A 22,913-nucleotide genomic window follows, 5' to 3' on the forward strand; every position below is an offset into this window, starting at 1 on the left:
TTAAAGGGGTCTTGAGGATCATTTAGCGGAGATGAAAAAACTGACTTTGTCTTTAACTTTTTGTCCTTGACCTCTTGTCCGTGACTTCTCCGAGCCTTAGTTTCCCCGTCTCTTTGTTTCATACTTCAGAGAATATGTACCCTAGATCACAGCCTGTGTTTTCTAGAAGCAATCACTGGTTGAACAGAATGTCAGTTGTCTGATTCGGCAGCTCCTGACTTTGCTTCATTCCCTAGTTACTAGAAGTTTCTCTGTCCTTCTTCACTCTTGGACCCTCCTCCTTTCCCTTTCTATTCGTTTACCAGTTTATTACAAGGGATGTTTTAAGGGCACAGCTGAATAACTGGGTGAAGAAAGAGGTACAGATGGTGACATCTGGAAGGGTCTTAAGCACAGGAGCTTCAGTCCCTGTGCAGCTGGGGTGTGGAACCCTCCCCAGATGTGGGTGTCTTCACCAACCTGAAGCTCCAAGTTTTGTTTGAGGTTTTATTTTTTTTAGGTTTATTTATTTATTTTGAGAGAGACAGAGACAGTGTGAGCAGAGCAGAGGCAGAGAGAAAAGGAGAGAGAGGGAATCCCAAGCAGGCTCCACACTGTCAGCACAGAGCCTGACACGGGGCCTGAACCCACAAAACCATGAGATCACGACCTGAGCCGAAACCTAGACACTTAACCGACTGAGCCACTCAGGCGCCCCTATCTTTTTTTTTTTTATAATTTATTCAGATTTTCTTAGGTAGGTGTGTGTGTGTGTGTGTGTTAATTTTTTTTAATGTTTTATGTTTTGAGAGACAGAGACAGAGCATGATCAGGGGAGGGGCAGAGACAGAAGCAGACCTAGAATCTGAAGCAGGCTCCAGGCTCTGAGCTGTCAGCACAGAGCCTGATGTGGGGCTTGAACCCATGGACGCAAGATTGTGTTCTGAGCTGAAGTCGGATGCTCAACCGACTGAACCACCCAGGTGCCCCTTCTTTTAATAGAAGCTCTACAGCCAACATAGGGCTTGAACTCCCAACCCTGAGATCAAAAGTCGTATGCTCTACTGACTGAGCCAGCCAAGCACCCCTCTAAGTTTTGTTTTAAAGATCACTTTAAACTCTGGGTGATGGGAATCAGGCTGGGATAGGTTAGTAGTGGGTCCCACAACCTCAACTGGGCCCTCCACTCAGCCCTCAAGGCCCCAGGTCTCCTTTGTTCAGGAGGCAGGAGTGCCACAGCGACCCGCCACAGAGGAGGCTTGTCCTCTCCTCCCTACGACAGTCTGAGTAAAGGGTTGGACGTCGGCTGGCAGCAGTCCTGCAGCACTAATGAAGTTTAGGAAGTGCTTAGCTGAAAAGGCCACGGATCGGGTAATTGAATTGGTGTCAGACACATAATGGCTTTGAGAGTCTTTTCTCCCTCATTTGGTAAGAAGAGCCTTTGCCCTCACATCCTCCGTAAAAGCTCAAGGAGAAAAGGATGTTCACCCAGCTATATATCAACCCTGTCTATTCAGCAGGAGTTTTGGGAAACCATATGGAGAAGCACACTTTTTAAGAAGGCTTTGGGGACTGTTAATAGCAGGCTGGGCAGGGCACAGGAAGAGGCTGCGAATGAGTGTGTTCCACAAGATGCTGCCAGGTGATAAAATATTAAAACGAATACCAACCCTCGCTCTTCAAGGAATGGTCTTAATGATTGTGTCAGATATCTGGGCTCTGTGGTCAAATGGACAGTGAGCTTTGGGCTTTATCAAAAATAGTTTAATGGGTGCCATGAATGGATGCCAAGAATGGTTAATGGGTGCCAGGCCCTGTCCTAACCTCTTATGCATTATCTCATTTAAGCCTCCTAACAATCCAACGAGGGAGGCACTATTATTGTCCCCATTTTACAGATGAAGAAACAGAGGCTTGCCTAAGACCACACAGTTGTGATGTAGTGAAGCCTGGCTTGCAATCTAGGATTGGGGTTCTAACACCAGTGGGTTTTTTTCTTCTTTGATAAAAAACTTACAGGAAAACAGAATATGTCCACGGACAGTAAAAGGTAGTACTCAAGAGTTTACAATGAGTTAACTCCGTCCCACCAATCCAGACCCCACTCCAGAGGCAGTCAGCATTGCTGGCTTCTTGTACTGCCTTCCAGCTATACAGATCACACACACAGATACATATGTGTTCGTATGTCTACACGTGAGTATACAAATGGTTGTGTGTTACCTACCCTATCTGTGCCTTGTTTTCTTTACTTCGACTCCTTAGGACTTTCGAGACTTTTCTGGTGTTGTGGCCTTTCTGTATGTTTTGCCATCGGTAACAATGTTGCCACAAGCATCCTCAGGCAAACGGCTCTGCAAATGTGTGTGAGCGACACGGTGCTTTTGATCACAAGAGCAAGGTGATCTGCAGGGACAGTTGGGGTCAGTCACTAGTCATTGGCTCAGGGACCACACTTCTATCCTCTCCAGGGTACTAGGGATGGCAACCAGGGAGCCATATAGGCTTTGAGACATCCCGTGTGTACAACCTTAGGTTTGATAGTGACAGACTTGACCACCCGGTGCCCCAGGGACATTTCTGAATGAGGACAAGAATGTGGGTAGCAGAAGTTCCTCTCTGCAGCCGCCATCTCATCACAACCCCCTTGGGGAAGCCAGGAATTGTAAGGGTCATGTGTTAAGCCTGCTGCCCCAGGCAGGTGGAGCCCCATCATGCCTGGTTCACTTAAGGAGGCGGGGCTGAAGCCCAGAGATGAAGCGGCTTGCCCAAGGTCACACCGTAAACATGGTGGGGAGGCCAGTGGGTTGGGGCTTCTGTCTCCTCTGCACTGCTCCCTCCATTGCCCCATCTTGGCTCAACGAGTTCCGATTAACAGAGCTTTGCCTCTTCTCTAGCTCGTCCTAAGGCTTGAAAAGTCCCTGAAGCCACTTCTGGGCCTGGGGGACAGGGTGCGGGCTGCCCTTTTGGCACCTGTTTGCCTTCCCTTCACTAGGGTGAAGCTGGCTTTTTGTCTCATGAGGTTGGTGTTGTGTATATAAACTGCTGCTATCTTAGTATCAGTTAGGACGTCTTTGGTGGTGACAAACAACCCCCAAATTATACTGGCTTCATACCCGGATTTATTTTGTACTTACTCATGTACTCCCTGACTCAGGCCTCTCCCCATGCCAGCCGTTCTCTGTAGTGACTCAGTGCCCCATGCGCTTTCATCTTGTGGCTTACCACCACAGTGGGTGGCCTCCGTGACTGCTGTGGGGTGGGGGCGGGGCTGGGGAGGGAGCGTGGAGCACGGGAGGATCACACACTCACTCTTGAATGCCTCTCTCTGTCACTTCCACTCATAGCCCACTGGCCGGAACTAGGCATGTGGCCACGCCTAATTGCAAGGGCCTGGGCAGCGTGGAGGTGGACGTGTCATGTGTGGAATTCTGAGCAATACGTGTCTCTGCCAAGTCCTCAGGCTTGCGGGGGGGGGTTGGTGGGCGTGCAGGTAAACACGGGCTGCATTAAGCAGGGCAATGACCCCAGGCCTGTGGGGGCTGATTGTGAATAACGGATCTGGGGACTGGTGGTAGCTTTTAGGTGCTCCTCAATTGCTGATTCAGCTGCAGAGGACTTGCGTTTTTCTTAACCGTCTTCCTGTCCACTGAAACACATGTGCAGAGAACTCCACGCAGCAAATGTAGAGCTTGACTTTGGTAAATTCATTATAAGGCATATATGTAAGCTTGAATCTGCCTGCCAGGGCAAGAAGCAGAACGTAACAGAGCTAACTGTTACAACTTTTGGACTCAGCACTCTATGCCGCCAAACTTGAGTCTAATGGAGCTTTGGAAAAATGAAGCTTTGAATTTCAGAGGTACAGTGCTCCACTTTCTGCTGAGGCTGTCTAATCTCGACAAGGAACTTGCGCTATAAGGAGCCGGAGGGAGTGAGGAGGCCCTCTCCCCCACAGAGAATGTGTGGATGGGGCGCAGGGAGCCTGTGGCTGGCCGGCCAGCAGCCTGGGTGACGGTAGCCAGGCTCTCCCCGTCTGCCCTCACTGTGCACTTGGTTCCTGGGTCAGCCTGCTTCTTGTGGCCCCAGTGCTCCCCGGGAATGCATCTGCCCTGAGAGGCCACCACACCCACCACGAGGCCTCTCCTTCAGGCCCAAATGCAGCTTGGAGGTCAGCCTGACCCCGGGGACTCCCAGCTCCGGGCAGAAGCCCCATTACCCCTGCCAAGGTATGTGTCAGCCTAGAAGCAGCACTCCATGTTTTGGTAACTTGTAAAAGCCTAATCCTAGAAAGACTGCGTGTTCCTGGCGGCTGGCTCACCCCGCCTCCGGGGAGCCTGCCGCACCTGCTGGGAGGCAGCACTGGGCGGGACCCTCCCCCCACCCCCATCTAGATCTGTCACTGCATATTTCCAGGCCCAGATCAGACTCGGGTGAGTATGGCTTTCTCCCCTCTCCACACCCTGGTCTCCTGCACCCATGAAGCTGCCGACCCAGTTTCTGATGGGAAAGTGAGGATCTCTGCGCAAAGTCAGATGAGAGGAGAGGAAGCAAACACTGTGCTGCCTTAACATAACACAGACACGACCCTCCTTCTGAGCGAGGGGTGAGGAACCTGGGCCTTCCCACTCAGAGCGTTTGGAACAAACTCCCAAAATACCAGAGGCTCCGTACGAACCTCCTTTGCTGTCACCAGGAGGAAGGATGAATCATACCCAACACGCGATTTCCCTCGTCCCCAAACACTGCATGGATACTTACATTTAGTGGCATTTTACATGTGCGAGGTATTTTTTAAGAAATTCTTTTCTCTCTGTCTTTTTTTCTAAACCAAAACACCAGCTGTAAAACCCACGGCTTCCTTCCCCTCTAGGTCTGCCGCGGTAGGAGGCGGCAGCGGCAGACAGCCGGCCCCCTGTGCTCTGAGTCAGGCCTCCCTCTCGGCGGCTTGCTGCCTGCAAAACAAACTTAAAAGCTGGTGAATGGCACTTAGGGGCCCACAAGCACGCAGGGAGGCCTAAAATATTTGCAGAGCACACACTCTGCTCACAGAATGAAAGGCCACTATGTAAATAGCTGGGCTCTGTTGGGGTGAGGCATCTTCAAAGCGGCTTCTGCTTGTCACATCAAGCCAGCAAGGATGCAAAGACATTCATTCAAAAGCAGCACGCAGGAACCACACCATGACTTCCTGGCCCCAGAAGGTAGACTCAGAAAGGGACCACAGCCTGGAGTCCCGTGTTTCTTTTCCTCGCCCTTTCTCCTGCGCTGCACAGTGCACAGGGTGGTTTTGTGAGATGGCTTACAATGTCAGCTTTCAGGGCTGGGCAGACATGATCAGTTTTCTCTCTTCTGGGGAAGGCTTTTCTGGAAGACGCTCAAAAGGCAACCATAGTTACTAATGGAGCATGGCAAAGCATGAGACAGAGGTAGTTATTACCCAGGCTTGACAAAAGGAACGTGGAATGGTTTTTGCATCAAGCCACAAATACTAATTCCAAAGACTCCCAGGTGAGTGCAGGAGCGGCCCAGACACACGTGACACCCCCTTGCAGCATCCCCCCACGACTCCCAGAAATCCCACACCAAGGTGAAAACCGCCAACAGCCCTGTGACCACACGGAGGCTGTGAGCCAAAATCCAGGCAGAATTTTCACTAACCACACTGTCCACTGGGATGCGTTTAGAAGAATATTCTTGGATTTCACACCATTTGTGCTGGCCCCTCTGAACCAGAATAGGACAGACAGCCCCCAGAAAGGAAAGAAATAGTTTTGTTTTACTCTGCCCCTTTGTCAGTGATGATCTTCCACCCGGGGAAGGCAGGAATGGTCTTCCTGTCAGGCACAGCCTCATTTCATTCTCCTTTTTCTGCTTCTCTCCAAAGCAACAATGACCGTGATTTCCAGCATGCACCACAGTGCAAGAATGGCTGAAGGTGTGCACTGTTTCTTCAGATGTTTCATTGCTGGAGGAACCTCAACTGGTACAAAAGCTAAGGGGGTGGGGAATGGCTGCTCAAAGGCCTGCAGACTACCCTGGGTTCCCCAGCCTCACCGGAGTCCAAGAGTGGAGCAGAAGAAACATTGGTTGGTTCAGAAATATCCCAGGTAATCCTCAGCAGGCATGAACACCTGAGCTAAGCAGGCGTAGATCCACCGAGGAAGCTGCCAGTACCCAAGTGGGAGGCTAAGGATGTCACATTTACCTTGAGTGATGGACAAGGCTGAGCCCTTGGATAGAGGGCTCTCCGTGCGAATACCACCAAGGGGCCAATGAAAAGAGGGTGGAGCCTGAAGGAGAGGAAAACCACTCTCCAGACTTGGGGCAGCAGGTCTCTCTGGACATTACTGTTCAATAAGAAACACATGCTAACCTCAGATAGCTGCTGCAAGAAGATATGGCCTTACTGGAACTGGCTAAAGAAGGAACTAGAAAGACAAAATAGTCTGAGCTAGGAAAGGAGATATAAAGACTGCTGGCTAAAATCAGATAACATAAAGTACCCAAAAAAGAGAAGAGCCAGATCAAAGCTGAGTTTGAAGAGAGTAAGGGCAAAACTAAGAAAGAGCCTGTTAACCACGGAGGGGAAGAGGCCACAAACTTCTGGTTCTCAAGGTCCCTCTATCCTCTTGAAAGTTACCGAGGACGACAAAAAGCTTTAGTAGCTCTTGGTATGTCTATAGAAGAAATTAAAATGGAGAAACTTTTAAGACATTTATTAAAAAGTTATTTTAAAACAATAATAAGCCCTTTGCATGTGAACATAAATAACATTACTAATGAAAAATAACCATGTTTAAAATTTTTAAATGAGAGTCACAGGCTTTTTGCAGATTGTTTTCATGTCTACCTAAACAGAAGACAGTTCTATTCTCATTGCTGCTGCTTTATTTTTTACTGAGTTATAATTACTGTATTAGTTTGAGGTGTACAACATCTTGATTTGATATGTATATATAAGGCAAGAGATCATAATGATCTAGTTAACATCCATCAGCACATGTCGCTACAAATTTGTGTGATGAGAACTGTTAATATCTACTCTCTTAACAGCTTTCAAATACACAATATGATAATATTAACTATGATCACCATGGGATACATTACATCTCCAGAACTTACTTACAACATGATGGGATTTTGTACCTGTAGACCACTACCCCCCACCACTTCTGGTAACTACCTCTCTGATCTGTGTCTGTGGTGTTTCTTTTTTGTTTTTTAAGATTCCACATATAAGTGAGATTATAAGATCTGTGTGTTTCTTTCTGACCTATTTTATTAAGCATAGTGGCCTTCAAGTCTATCATACATGTTGTCATAATCGGCAAGATTTTTTCTTAATGGCTGAAAAATACCCCAACGTGTATATAGACTACATTTCTTTACTCATTCAGCCTTCAGTGGACACTAATGTGGTTTCCAGTATCTTGACTACTATAAGTAATGCTGCAATAAACATGGGGTGTACATATCTTTTCAAATTAGTATTTTTGTTTTCTTCAGATAAATACCCAGAAGTTGAATTGCTGGGTCATATGGTAGTAACATTTTAAATTTTTTTGAGGAACTCCACAGTTTGCCACAGTGGCTGCACAAACTTACATTCCCAACAGTGCACAAGGGCTCTCTTTTCTCCACATCCTTGCCAACACTCATTATTTCTTTTTAAAAAAAAAAAAATTTTTTTTTAATGTTTATTTATTTTTGAGACAGGGAGAGACAGAGCATGAAGGGGGGAGGGGCAGAGAGAGAGGGAGACACAGAATCGGAAGCAGGCTCCAGGCTCTGAGCCATCAGCCCAGAGCCCGACGGCGGGGCTCGAACTCACGGGACCGCGAGATCGTGACCTGAGCTGAAGTCGGACGCTTAACCGACTGAGCCACCCAGGCACCCCAACACTCATTATTTCTTGTCTTTTTGATACCAGGCATTATAACAAGTATGAGGCGATATCTCATTGTGGTTTTGATTTGCACTGCCCTGATGATGAGTGATGTTGAACACCTTTTCTTGTGCTGTCTGTTGGCCACTTGTGAGTCTTTGGAAAAAATGTCTGTTCAGATCCTCTGCCCACTTCTTTATATATATATTTGCTATTGAATTATGAGTTCTTTATATATCTTGGATATTAACCCCTTATCAGATATGGTTCGCAAATATTTTCTCCCATTCATTATGTTGCCTTTTCATTTTGTGATGGTTTTCTTTGGTGTGCAGAAGCTTTTTAGTGTGATGCAGTCCCATTTGTTTATTTTTGCGTGTGTTGCCTTGGCTTTTGGTGTCAAATCCAAACAAACATCACCAAGATGCATGGCAGGGGACTTGCTGCCTAGTTTTCTTCCAGGAGTTTTGTGGTTTCAGGTCAGTCTTTAATCCATTTTGAGTTAATTTTTGCGTATGGTGTAAGAGTGGTCCGGTTTATTCTTTTGCATGTGGTCGTCCAATGTTCCCAGCTCCATTTATATTCTTGTCTCCTTTGTTGTAAATTAACTGACCATATAGAAGTGGGTTTACTTCTAGGTTCCTTATTCTGCTACATTGATCTATGTGTATTTTTATGCCAATACCATACTTTTAGCCTTTCACCACTGAGTATGATGTTAGGTGTAGACTTGTCATTATGACCTGGGTTTTGTTGAGGTACATTCTCTCTATACCCACCTTGTTGAGAATTTTTACCGTGTGGATGTTGAATTTTGTCAAACGCTTTCTGCATCTATCGAGATGACCATATTTCTATCCTTCATGTTGTTAATGTGGTATGTCCCGTTGATTGATTTGTAGGTGTCGAACCATCCTTGCATCCCCTGAATAAATCCCACTCTATTATGGTTTATGACCTAATGTTTTGTTGAATTTGGTTTGCTAATATTTTGTTGAGAACTTCTGTATCTGTGTTCACCAGGGATATTGGTCTGTAATTTTCTTGTGGTGTCCTTTTCAGATTTTGGTATCAGGGCGATGCTGGCCTCATAAACTGAGTTTAGAAGTGTTCCCTCCTCTTCTGTTCTTTGGAAGAGTTTGAGAAAGATTGATGTTTATTCTTCTTTAAACTTTGGTAGACTTCTCTGGTCCTGGGAAGTTTGTCATGACTGATCCAATACATTCAAGTTTTTAGTTCTTGATTCAGTCTTGGTAGCTTGTATGTTTCTAGGAATGTATCCATTTCTTCTAGGTTGTCCAGTTCATTGGCATAGTATTGCTCATAGTAGTCTCTTAAGATCCTTTGTAGTTCTGTGATATCAGTTGTACGATCTCTTTCATTTGATTCTATTCATTGGAGTCCTCTCTTTTCTTGGTCGTTCTAGCTAAAGATTTGCCAATCTTGTTTATTTTCTCAAAGAACCAGATTTTAATTTCATCAGTCTTCTCTATTGTCTTTTTTGTCTCATTTTCCTTCATGTCCACCCTGAACTTTGCTATTTCCTTCCTCTACCAACTTTGGGCTTAGTTTGTTCTTTTTCCAATTCCTTGAGGTATAAAGTAGGGCTTTTGAGTTCTTATTTGCTAATACACACATTCATTCTCTGTGGATTTTTTTTTTCTTTGACTCTGGTTGTTTGGTAGCATGTTTTTAAATCTCCACATTATCTGTGAATTTTCCAGTTTCCCTCTTATAATTGATTTCTAGTTTCACACCATTGTGATTAGAAAATGTGACTGTGACAGGATTTCAAACTTCTTAAATTTATTAAGCCTTGTTTTGTGGCCTAACGTAACTATAAGAATTAGTTAAAGGACACACAAGATAAAATGTAAAATGTGATATCAAAACCAGTGTAATGGAGGGAGTAACAACATAGAGCCCTAAGGTGCACTCAAACTCAAGTTGTTATCAACTTAAAATTGACTGTTATTGTAAGTTGTCATATGTAAGACTCATGGGAACCACAAAGCAAAAACCTATAGTAGAAACACAAAAGATAAAGAAAAAGGAATGCAAGTATATAACGATAGAAAATCATCAAATTGCAAAGGAGAAAAGCAAGAGAAGAAAAAGGAAGAAAGGAACTGCAAAACAGCCGGAAAACTGTGAACAAACGGTCACAAGTACATACATATCAACAAAACACAACTGGACAAAGTTCTTATTTCCATTGTTTAAGCCACCCAGTGTATATTTTGTTATGCCAACCCGGGGCAACACACGGACACTCTATTTTATATTTTTGTACTATATGACATTTTTATAATGACTATGTATATTACTTCTATAATCAGAGCACCTGCTTCCAACTTCTGATTTTGAAAAAAGAAATGAGAGAAGAGACAGATGAGAGGACAAAGGTACCTCCCAGGCATGGCTATCACAGAACTGGTTTTATTCCTCATTGGTAAATACGGAGCTTCTTCCTTGCTACTTGCTGGGTCCCAGCCCCACCTCCACCCAACCCTGCCCTGTGTGGTCAGCTTGCCTTGAGGGGACCACTAGCCTGGTGGCTGCTCTAGCTGAGAAGACCGGTGGGCCCGGATTCCCTAGGTCACAACTAGGGTCTGGTGTACAAGATGTCACCATAGCCATCTCCCTTCATTCCACACATCTGGTTCAGGCCTAGGTAAGCAGGCCAAGTGTGGTGTTTCTAACCATCTCCCCCCACAAACTGGAAAGCCCAACAAGCCTGCAGTAAGAATGCCTGCAAGCAGCTGGCATGCTTACACAAGCTCTGGCCCCTCATTCACAGGGCTGGCTCTGTAGTGCCTGCTTAAAAGCCACAGTAGAATGACAAACCGCCCTGGGAGTCCCTGTAAAACAGAATTCTTGCAACAATTTTTCCCCTGGGAAGATGTCTTGCTTCTGTCTGGGGTGCCTACTGTTGGGGATGTCGGGGTGGTAACCAGCAGTGGGGGAGCAGAGGCCCAGGAGAGGAGGGCACAGACTTGCAGGGGTCAAGGCCACCAAAGGGGGCGGGAAAGTTTAGGACAGCGGCGCTCTGTAAGACAACACGCTCCGATCCCGGTCAAATCCGCTGAGCCGGATCCAGCCCTCTCGGCAGAACTGCTCAGAGGCCACCAGTTTTCTGGCAAGTTGCAGGCTTTGGTCCCTGAGGAACGCAGCCATCCCCTGGGCCATTAACCTACCTGGAAGGGACTGCAAGGGATCAGAACCCCGTTTAGAACTGCAGAGAGGTTAAGGAAAAGAAATCTCGACAAAGAGGTGGTAGGTCTAAATACTCAGAAAATAGCCACAGTGACTTCAGCTTCCTGCGCTTCAAGAGGTGGTTCTCTGCAGCTCTGTTTCCGCAGGTTTCCGGAATACAGGAGGAGCCGGGGAAAGCACCTACTCTGTATTGCGCTGTAACTGCAGCACATCATGTGACCTTCCCGACGTGCCGGGGACAGGTATTCCTCCACTCATACCTGAGACCAAAGGTCAGAAAGGTGAGGTCACTCGCCCAAGGGCTAATGGAGAACAACGGCAGAAAGACAGCCCAACAAACATGATGGAATTAATGGAGTTCATGTCTGCTTTCTCACCTGTTAAGTGCAGACGATCCCTTTTTTCTGTGGAGGTTTAGAGGAGGTGACGTGTGTAACGTGCCCAGCGCCTGGCTGAGCACACGGGGCGCCAGATGACCAGCTAATCCTGAGGCAGCCTGATGGGCCCAAGGGAGCCGGGAGGACTCTTGGCCCTTGCCCCCTTTCTCAATCCCAAAAAGGAAGGTGAGTAGAGGTATGAGCACGAGGCCAGGACTGGTTCAGTCCTTGCATCACATGACCGTAGTCAAGTGATAGTTATTGTTACTTACCCCTTCTACAGTTCAGCTACTCAACTGTGAGCAAATGAATGATAGGAGGCATATGCCTTATGGGGGGGCGGGGGCATGAGGGTCAGGTAAGATTTCGGTCCCTGATGCGGCTCTGGAGGTGACTTCCCAGTTTTTTCTCACTTAAAAAAAAAAAAATCGTTAACAATTTATTCAAGGTGTCACAAGTAAATACACACACACTGTCCTGGCAGAGAATAACTTGTTTTCTTAATTCAGTTCTATTTCAGAGCAACCCGATTAGTCCTTTACCATCAAACTTCTTGAAAACATGTTTTACATTGAATGTTCTTACTTCCTCCATGCTGGCTCTTCACCCCACTATAATAATCTATAATCTTTATGCCTCTCGTACTCTAAACAGCTTTCACGTTCTGTATTAATCTCTTAATTACTAATCTTTACGAATTCTCTCCTCTTCCTTTCCAATTTCCAGAATCTCCTGTTGTTTTTCACCCCTGCCTGTGGCTTGGAAGAGTTAAAACTAAAAGGGCCCCTCGACATGTCTTTTTAAGGCCCCTACTCGGTTCTCCAGAGAGGAGCTGAGGCCTTCCTCTGTGACCCTTAAAAGACCCCACACTTTATTTTCTCCAGAGGACTGTCACTTTTGAGCATCCAAAGAATCCACATGGAAGGGAAAGTGGGCCAAACGTCACTCTGAGGAGACCGGGGGTCTTGCCGTCTTAACCATTGTTCGCAGTGAGAAACGGTCTACCAAACTCCACACATACCCACCCGAGGTTCCGCAGGAACTGGTGGAAAATACCTCACAAGCAGCGCAGCTGTTCCCTCTGAGGAGCACGCGTGGGGGAGGCCAGGCCTGGGAAGAGGGGGTGTTCCCGGGGCTGTGACACACAGCATTCCTTTCCCTTGAAGCATCCAAGCCCGAGAAGCTGCAGTCTCCCCCGGGGAATATGACATAGCCACGGCCGGGAAGGGCCTCACCAAAACAGCAGCGTCCACGCGTCCTTCTCCAGAGGAAACCCCTTCCCGGCCTGTGTGCGAGAACTCTCGCATGTGCCAAGGCTCTACCGCCCCTCCCACCCTTCTGCCAGACAAATGCCCCAAAGTCAACGGTCTGATAGGATGTGTTTATATTTACATGGTACATCTTAAAGCAATGGCTACATTGGTCATACATATTAGAAACCATAAAAAAAAGTTAAGAACTAAAATGTACATCATACACTTGTATATATATTTTTTACACAGAGGTAAAAAGGCTTATTATAAAAAAATCAATACAACAGGTTTTTTTTTTAGTATACAGGTGAAGAATGAATTATGCTTCAGGCACTTTAATTTGTTAATGTGAGCAAATAGCTGGGGGGTGGGGGGTGGTCAGAGGAAGCTTCCAAACAAATCTTTTGGTTAATGTTTTGTTACCACAGATACAAAAATAAAATCTGAATAATTTCTCTCAAATGATTGACGTCAGTATGGCAAAGCTGACTGGGAAAATACTCCACACTGTTCAGCTGCAGTGTGGCAATTAGAGAGAAACGTATTTACATAAATGTCCCCGTGGCTGTCCTTGTGCCCTTAACCGCTGCCTTCACAAACCAAAACGTATACGCGAAGTAAGATTCACTAGCATAACTCTTCAAAAGGGTGGAAAAGGACCAGGGGTAAAAAAGATAGAAACAACAAGTAAATAGAGACTACAAACAAAAAGTGGCGGGGACATGTGTATTCTTACTGAAATAAATAGGGGCACTCGGAACTGAGGTCTAACAAAACATACGTTAGTGTTGTGCTTTGTAGAGAGGAGACCTTGAGAAAGGCCCTGAGGAAATACCTCAGGATTGGAGAGTGGGGGGCAATGGCCTCTCGACAGCATCTGGAGGCTGGCTGAAGGTTTTCTAGATGTTTTCCAGACTGGGAAGCAGTTCTTTTTTCTTCCATCACCAGACTGACAGCTCTCTGCAACTTTTCCAAACTGGAAGGCCACACCATTCACTCCAACCTATGAAAATGTCTACCAACTAACTCGTAAGCACACTGGGTATTTACATCGACGATCTGACTAAAGAAAGGCGGCGGGTGCTCAGATGAGCTGAAAATGTTCCATGAAGGTAAGCATGGCTCGTACTTTCCCAATATGATTGGCAGACTGGAAAAAAGTCTCTTTCCTTGAAGACCGATGCCCTGTGTGCAACAGAGAAGGGATGGGGGGAAGCGGAGACACAGCAGGCTCTGCCCTGAGCTGGCAACTACCACAGGAAGATCATGGCGGGAAGAACGGCCAACTTTGACAAGCCTGTCCCTTGTGGTCTCCATGACGTTCTGATTGTACTATGCTAGGTACCACTCACTCTTCACTTTTCTTTCTGCGACAAGATTTGGCTACTCCTTGCAAAAGACTAGAAAAATACTCTTTTCCAGCTAATTAGAAGCCTCCTACATGGCAAGGTGACAGGTAGACCCAGACTGCTGACCTAACCATCTGTGCACCCAAATTGGCAAGTCTGGGTTTTTGAGATGCAGGAGAAAGACACTTAGGCATTGGAAGGGTTTTTACATATGGCCTTGTTTTTTTTCCCCCAAGTATAAACAAAGCATTTGGTGATGTGAGAGTCCGTCCAGGATGAAAACAAGAACAGAAACCCACAAACAAAATGCAACCCACCACTCTTCAAATTTATGACATTTAAAATTTCCCCCCATTAAGAGAAAATAGCCAGTGGGGGTGTGGGAGGAAGCTCCTTCTAATTTTCTTTACCACAACTTCAGTGTTTCACAACTGGAACTCTTTGGAGAACACTGGTTTGTGTGTGAATAGTCTATCTTGTTTGCAAAACAATGAGCAGAACTTCATTAGTGTTTTCTTCTAATATTGCTAAATTTTTAGAAGTGGTGGTGACACAGTTTTAAAAAGTTCTACTTTAGGGGTAACTGGGGAAGCTCAGACAAACCTGAAATCCCCTTTTTCTACCCCTGGTCTAAGAGGATGCAATGCAGTTTATGGAATTTCCTGATTCACACAAGTTAATCTGAAGTTAAGGCTCAATTCTCATTGTTGTGGGTGAATGTTTTGCATCAGTAAATAATTGTCAGGTTTTTAGGGGGAGGGCACAGGAAATGTTTATGGGCTCCAAATAGAAACTGCAGCTTACTTGGCAAATTTGGGTTTACAAAAGTTAAAGCGATCTTGTTTTGTGGTAGACGTTTGTTAACTAGCTCACCTCCTATACATAATCTGACTGCAGGTTACAATACTTCCGGTAGGGTTTCATCATTCTGACGTTACCTATCTGCAGGAATCCGCTGCTCCTTGGCAACTGGCAAGCCAACCCGTGAGAAAGATCTCCTGGAAAACCAACTACAAAACCCACCCCAAATCAGCAGTTCTGACTGCAGGTGCCTTTGCGCTGGAAGAGGTGGGTAGGAAAGACATGAAATCAACACATGTATAAGACAGTTAGCTTGATTACAGATTGGTAATAGTACACAAGTGTCTGTGCGGAGGTTCCTTTCCTTAGAACACCGTGTGCCTGTGTGTATGGGTGTGTGGTTGACGCAGAGTGGGTGGCTGGTGGGGGCTGCGTGGGGAGAGGGGAAAGTGCAGAGTTCACCAGGCGGGCTCCCCAGGCTGGAATAGCGCCTCAAGGTACCAGGGAGCAAGAAAGAAGGTGAGAGTATGTCAGAGACAAGTTCCCCTGTGGTTGTGGGAGGAGTAAGGGAGGGAGGGAAACCGAGTCACACGGCTGCTTTGTGCTTCCCCCCGCAGCACCTGCACATCACCCCGCAGTGGTAGCAGGCCCGCAGGGGCAGGTAACAGCACATACAGGGGGCCAGAAAAGACAAGGCAATAAGAGCCATCCACCGGAGGCAAAACTTCTCGTCGCTAGTATCGCACGAGCACGGGTCTGTATAGTCTCCCTCGGGGTCCGACATACAGTGATAGAGCATGCTGTCCGCACACCACATACAGCTCACCCGGCGGATGCAAGTTCTCACAGAGTCGGGCGCGTCCTGACAGTGGCCCCTCCGGTTTTCCTCGTGGTTGAACATGTCCCTGCAGTACTCGCACCGGGAGCGCTCGCCATCCTCCTTCCGCCTCCGGGACTTGCCCCGGGACGGCTGGGTCTTGATCACACCGCCCCCGCGCCCTTTGGGGTCCTCGCCGAGACCGAAGTCCGAGGAGTCCACGTAGGGGTAATTGTAGTCGTGCTTGGGGACCTCGCCCTTGGCGAACCGCACGTAGGAGTCGGCGTCCTCCGAGGCGTCGGGGGATTTGCCCCGCACTGGCGCGTGCCGGTAGTCCTCGTAGCCGGTCAGCCAGATCTTCTCCCTGGGGTTGATGCGCACAATCTCCTCGTCATCGTCCGGGAAGCTCACCTGGCGGTAAGGCCTTGGCATCGGCTGCCCCGGGGGAAAAGGAGACATGGTTGTATAGCCGCGCCGAAAAGAGAAAAAAACGCTCCACTAGGTACCTTTTGCCTTGACGAAGGCATTTCTGGAAGAAACTCACTGCTCCTATAACTACTGAACATCCCCTGGGTTGAAGGTGTATTTCAAATTGTGATCCTTGATCCATTCCTGGGTCAGGACATCTTTTTTCCCTTTTGTGGAAGTACTACCATAGAGGGGGGAAAGTGTGCGTATTGGAAAAAATGCACTCTGAATTTTCGACAGCTAAACACACCTAGCTCAAGAAGCAGAACTTGAGAGACCTCCCTAGGACACTGCCCCTCTCCCTTGAGTTCCCTTCTACGCCTCAGGGGTGGGAGGACCACTATCCTGATTTCTAACAGATTAGTTTCACCTGTTACTGTACAGTGTGTTCTTTTCTAAGACCTGCTTTTTTCCCAATGAAACAAAAATACTGGAGTGCACTGCATGTTACAAGGGTAGCATATGTGGGTTATCTGTGTGTAGGGAATATATGCATTCCAGGTCACAATACAAGATGCATTTTGCACTGTGGGTCATGTTCAAAATAGCAAAAAGGGATAGTAGCAGCTATGATACAAGTACCTTGTCATCTGGTTGGAAAATATAGAAAGGGTAGGAGTGCCGATCTGGAGGCGGACTGCCTGGGTTTGAATCCCACCAGGATCTCACAGATGGTCCAGCGCAAGCTGGAATGTGAGCTCAGGCGAGCTGGACCCGAGAGCCACGCTCCCTTGTTTTCAAAGCCCTCATATCTGCATTCTCCCCCCAGGGTGACACCGGCATCTCTGTGGGTCGCTAAGGCTGCCTCCCCCGGAGCACCCTCGTTGTGGCAGTGTGAGATCTCCTACTCCTGAGGTCCTCCGAACGGCTCTGAGGGAGCCCACCAGAGTAAAGCCGCAGACTCAGATTCTCTCTCAGCACAGGGCTACCTCGAGAATGACGAGAATCTGTGCAGCGTGCACACAACTGTCAACAGGATGCGGCTGACACCTGTTGCCATTACCGTGATTAGAATATTGCCACAGAATTTATCTCATGGCAATTACATTTATCCATCACTCCCACCAGACTGTGAGCTCCTAGAGGGCAGGGGCCATGCCTCACACATGTTGCCTAATTCCTGTTAGGTTCTTGACAGTTTCGCAGAAAACCCCAATCTTAGATTAATAAAAACAAATCTTGGGAGCAGAAATAGATTTTGCTAATTATTTTGTGAAGTAAGGTGATTCAAAGGGTCAATTCCCCTCTCTAGCTACATAATGTGATTTTGTCTTTTATATGTATATATTATATAAATCTTTATTTTTGAGAGAGAGGGAGACAGAGGATCTGAAGCGGGCTCTGTGCTGAGAGCCCGATGCAGGGCTTGAACCCACAAACCGTGAGACCATGACTTGAGCCTAAGTCGGATGCTTAACTGACTGAGCCACACAGGCACCTCTGCCCCTCTCCTGCTTGTGTTCTCTCTCAAAAATACATAAACGTTAAAATTTTTTTTAATGCCAAAATATTAGGAAGCACACAAAATTTTTTAGAGTCTTATAAATCTAGCTTTATGTTAAAAAAAAAAAAAAAAAAACTTAACCAAAACAACCCTGTGCTCCCTTTTTCTTTCCAAAGCACACCGGTGGCCACATCACCCCCACAGGCACCAGTCCATGCCCCACAGTTTGGGAGGCTGCTCTGCCAAACAGCCGCTTGGTAAATATTTGTTGAATTACTGAATGCCAGACTCCAGCTACATCCCCCCAAGCAAGCCTGGGCCTGTAACCCGCGATGCCAGGGTGCCTGAGCCAAGCGGACAGCATTCTTTAGTCCCGATCCTGGCTCTGGGCTTTCACACAAAGCCAGGAAGCCCTCTGGACAGAGGAACTCAGGAGATAGCATAGCCCCGTGGAGAACCCACGCCTGCATTTGAGACTTGTTCCATCAAGGACTTTCTCTCTCTAAACCTCAGCCTTCTCTTCCATCAACCGGGGATGCCCAGGACCTGCCCTGTGGGATAATTTGTGAGGACTCAATGAGATTAAGCACACGGAAGGTTTAGCAAGGGGTCTGGCACACAGAAAACTAAGGACGAGCTGCTGTGACCACCGTCAATACGGGGAACAGAGAAGGCCTGGGCTTGAGCAGCGGGCTACATGGAAGGAGGAAGAGGCTGTTGCAGATCAGGAACCATCCACCCCATGCCCTCAAAGGAACCAGACTGCCGCGCACCTGTTCGAGGTGATAGTGGTCCGTGGGGTATGGGTCATGGAGGTGGCCCAGGGTGTAAATCCTCCGGTGCTCACAGGATGTGGGAGAGGAGATTGTCCGAGTAGGTTGTTCCCTCTTCTGGGAGGAATTAGAAGAACTGTCTGTAGCTGTCTGTTTAGAGGGAGGTAACCAAGAGTTAATTAAAATGAAAACAAAAACCAAACCCACATACCAAAACCTAACACGCCGTCTACCCCCCACTCTGGTGTCTTGCCGGACTTCCCGAAATCTGGAGTTTATCTTGGCTGTGGGAAGCACCAGGACCCCTGAAGGGCCAGATTGTCTAAACATGATGTGGCTGGCTCAAGGGGCAGAGAAAGCCAGCCACCAAGACCCTGGAAAAGTTGGGTTTGTTTTCTCAAATGTGGGAGCAGCCACCAGGCTTTGGGGAAAGGGCTCACTACATCAGGCCTCCCGTGGGTACATCCCAGTTTGATCAAGAATGGTTACACCACTGGTAGCCCTGGCTGCAAGGGACTGTGGTGAGCAGAGGAGATGCATATAAGCCAAGATCAAACCCAAATGTTTCTGTGCGGAGCTGATCCTGGCAAAGTGTCAGAAATAAGGCTACCTCAAGGGTATCGTAGGCACTGGCTTTCCAGGAAGAGATGTTGTAATCTCTGCGTTGAAGGCAAGCCTTGAGGGTCACTGTAAGCTGGAAGTGACAAAGACAGCTGCACAGAGAATGCAGGCCCCTCTCTTTTGGACCTGAGTGCAGAACTCCTCTCCTGGTAGAGACGAGTTCAGATTGGATCCTCTGTGACAGGGTCTTTGGAAGGTGATGGATCTGATGGACGGTGGCCACCACCTTTAAAACCAAGAATCCTCAGAACCACCCACCCGCCCTCCGCATCCTTCGAGTCACAGATCCTTTTCTTCCCCAAACCAATGAAAAGGTTTTCCTTGTATCTAGGTGTCCTATTTTTGGCAAGTATCGACGAACTCCTTCCTGGCTCTCATTTCTCAATCTTATATTCCCCTTGTCTCATTTGCTTATTTCTTTTTTTACACCCTCTCCCCCAACTTATTGAGTAACAAATGCCCAGAAAAATGGGACAAGTATTTAGGACAAAGACACCCATATTCCCATTATGCAGCACAACTACGTTAATTTTGAAAACTTAGTGGACATGTGTGGCATCCCTTTGGCAACCCAACCCTCCTGATTTTTTTTCTCCAATTCTGTTTGGTCCAAGTGAGACAGAGCTGATGCCCGTTTCTGATCCCTCCATCCAGAGTGACTAATTCAGGTATGGCTACACGGTCCTCTCTGAGGTTAATACGGAGATTTTTCATGGAGAGGTCAGAAAAGATGCTGTCTTTTTCTCTGAAGTTAAGACCTAAGGGTCCTAAAAGCCTGGAACCCTGGCCAGGGCACAGGGAAAGCACCTTCCAGGGAGGAAGTGAAGCAAAACTAAGAGAAGGCAGCCCCTCCACCCTCTCCCAGAGCCATCTGAGCTTGGATCCAGTCGAGGCTGCAGCCTGCGATCTACCCTAGGGTGTCCCAATGGTGTGGGCCGACTCCCTTTGGTAACTGAAGCCCAGATGCGTGGGATTCATCACTTGGGTGTGCTTTCCCCTCACTTTTGGCTCCTCCGTGGCAGTTCCGCCCGCATCCCACTCCTGCCTGTGTCCAGCCCTCACTCCTCTCCACAGCAGTGCAAGAGGAACCGGGCACGCAGCGTCTGCTCCTTCTCTGCTCTGCCTCTTGGGAGCCACCTGCCTGGCAAACAGCACGTACTGGCAACCACTCTGGGGACTGTGCGGCCTGCTTGGAGGCCAAGGGCCAACCCACTGTGGGAGGCTTTGGAGGTCCAGCGCCCGTGCCTGGTGGGGCAGGTCTGTTTGATCGAGAGGTCCCAGCCCGAGACGTCTGCTTCCCGCAGATGTCAGCCAGGACTGGCATCCTCACTCATTAAGGGTCTCCTGTCTTTTTTTTCCCCCTCAGTAGTTCAGAACTTGGGGAAGAATTGCTATTTACTCCTCAAATCCCAGCAACTGAAAGAAACCAAACTGACGCGCAAGGAGTTTTGACTCTCTTCTGGAGTCTGTCTTGTCTTCGATCTCTCGACCCGCTCTTTCTTCACGTCTTCAGAGGTACCGACCGAACACACAGGGGAGGGGGTTGTGGACCAGACAGAACAATAAAGCAAAGAGCTCTTAGTCGTCTCAGACCGTGCAAGTGCATACAGTGTGCCAGACCCTGGCGACACGGGGGCACGGGTACAGGTGGAATACTGTCTCCACGTCACAGGCCGGAAAACAGACTCTCAGAGACCATGGCGGGGCAGCCACTGCAGAGCAGGACTGAAATGTGGCCCCTGATCAGCAAGCCCAGAGGGATTTCAGTACACAACACTGCGGCTTCTCAAGTTCACCCAAGTCTTTTCCAATGCCTACTCTGAGAGGTGTTTTACTGTGATTAACACAAGTACAATTTCTCCAAGTAAGAAGGTGCACCCTGCTTTACACAAACCCAGGAGATAAGGGGATGGATGGGGTCTCATAATACAAAGATTCTGAAGATCTCGATAAACACTTCCTGAATGAGTAGGTAAGGGCCCTTCAGGGTGATTCAAATCTCAAGAGTTAAATTCTTAACCAGCGCCCCAAACGACAGTCATCTCTTATGTTAGAAGCTACCCTCGTATCGAACACTGTAATATGCCCTCGGCATCGTGGTCACCTCTGTGTTAATCATCCGTTCACCCTCCTCCACCCTGTTTGCTGTGAACTATGTCCAGGTTAACAATGTGTAGAGAGTCATTCTGAGAAATGAGGCGTGCCCATGTTTTCCTAGCGCTCATTAGCTAACCAGATATGCCACCTTCTGATGCACCCAGCCTACCTCCCTAACCCTGAACAGCCTCTTCCCACTGCACAATCAAGTGCAAAGCTTCCTGGACATTATCAGAGAACGTGAGAATGAGCAAAGCCGTTAAATATCTCCTAATCTAATGGCGAATTCGTACGAGGGAGCAAGAAGGTTAGAAAGCTATGAAGTGTGTCCACAGTTCACTGCCTACTGCAGGCGGAGCTGACACCCATGCCTGGACTGCTCTGGGTGTGTCTGGACTCTGAGCAGGAGAGCATGCAAGAGAGCCTCCATTAAAGCCAAGGCTTATTCCACATCTGTACTATCAGACAAATCTTGCCATGCAGTGTGACCTACAAACAAAAGCAGTGAACTAGCAGGGCATCTCCAAGAAACAAGGGGGAAAAATCTTTTTTCCACATGCACTTCTTCTTTTATTAATCTTTTTTTAAAAAGGAAATATGAACTTAAAAAAATTTATGTATTTATTTATGGAGAGAGAGAGAGAGAGAGAGAGAGAGAACGAGCACAAGGGGTAGAAAGAGAGGGAGAGAGGGTGGAGCACGGGCAGGCTTCAGCTCACCCGATGCGGGGCTAGAACTCACGAACTGTGAGATCATGACCTGAGCTGAAGTCAGATGCTTAACTGACTGAACCACCCAGGTGCCCTATTAAGTAATCTCTATACCCAATGTGGGGCTTGAGCTCACGACCCTGAGATCAAATGTTGCCCGTTCTACCAACTGAGGCAGCCAGGCTCCCAGTCCGCTTGCACTTCTGAACAGACTCTCCCATAACTCTTCTTGTGGCTTCCACACACACTGGAGAAAAGCCACCCACCTAAGCTATGCACACACACTCTCTCAAGCAAGACTCCTGAACATCTGTTATTTGTATGCACAAGCTAATGATACCTACCAACCTACCAATCTGACAGCTTCACCTTCAACTCATAAAGACTCTTGGGGCAGCTGGGTGGCTCAGTCAGTTAAGCGTCCGACTTCGGCTCAGGTCATGATCTCGCAGTCCGTGAGTTCGAGCTCCACATCAGCATCGGGCTCTGTGCTGACAGCTCAGAGCCTGGACCCTGTTTCAGATTCTGTGTCTCCCTCTTTCTCTGACCCTCCCCCATTCATGCTCTGCCTCTCTGTCTCAAAAATAAATAAACGTTAAAAAAAAAATTTAACATAAAGACTCTGATGTGCTTTAAACTCACCTTGCTCTCCAGGGGTTGTCTCTGTTGTGGGTTTGAGCTCAAGAAGAAAAAATGTGGAGGCTTCAACAGTAGGCTTCCCCACATCCAGGGACGGAGAGCCTTCTGTCCCACCCACTGTGGATGGGGAGGGCAGGCGCTGCTGCGGACTTGGGGAGGAGGGGTCCTATGCAACATGATACGGCGAGCATAACCACTGCCACCTGCAAATGTAGCCTCCAGAAAATCCTGCCTCTGGGTCTGGGTTGGACACTGAATCAGTGTCAATGCCCATTATTAAAAAGATGTTCCATTAAGAAGTTTGCAACCTAATATGAGGTACTGAACAATAGAAATGCAATTGAGTATTCTAATGCTGAATAATAAGGTCTCAGCTCAGGAAGACTGGATGTGAATTGTTCTCTAATTAAAAGTCATGCTGAATTTGTTCAAAGGAACAAGGTTTGTGGGGCCTGGTTCTAAAGCCCTCTAACAAGGCAGA

The 22,913-nt window shown here is 47.5% G+C and overlaps 1 protein-coding gene and 1 long non-coding RNA gene across 9 annotated transcripts in view; one reads left to right on the forward strand and one right to left on the reverse strand.

The window, feature by feature from the left end:
• Positions 1-3,500: 3,500 nt before the first annotated feature.
• LOC122216127 lies at positions 3,501-11,304 on the forward strand. Of its 2 annotated transcripts, none has more exons than XR_006200720.1 (3): positions 3,501-6,089; positions 10,207-10,319; positions 11,230-11,304. It is a non-coding gene; the product is annotated as an uncharacterized LOC122216127 (long non-coding RNA). The 2 variants fall into 2 exon arrangements; XR_006200719.1 differs by having other exon boundaries at positions 11,216-11,303.
• Positions 11,305-12,827: 1,523 nt separating this feature from the next.
• SPRED2 (sprouty related EVH1 domain containing 2) overlaps positions 12,828-22,913 on the reverse strand; it is a 114,258-nt gene continuing 104,172 nt past the window's right edge. For all 7 annotated transcript variants that reach the window (XM_042932477.1, XM_042932476.1, XM_042932479.1 and 4 more), the window contains 2 exons: positions 18,366-18,515; positions 12,828-16,115 (listed from right to left, as the gene is read on the reverse strand). In XM_042932477.1, coding sequence (XP_042788411.1) covers positions 15,450-16,115; positions 18,366-18,515 — 816 coding nt within the window. In that variant the 3' untranslated portion in view covers positions 12,828-15,449. The remainder of the gene's footprint in view (positions 16,116-18,365; positions 18,516-22,913) is intronic.

This window comes from Panthera leo, chromosome A3 (genome assembly GCF_018350215.1).
Source record: "Panthera leo isolate Ple1 chromosome A3, P.leo_Ple1_pat1.1, whole genome shotgun sequence".
NCBI lineage: Eukaryota > Metazoa > Chordata > Mammalia > Carnivora > Felidae > Panthera > Panthera leo.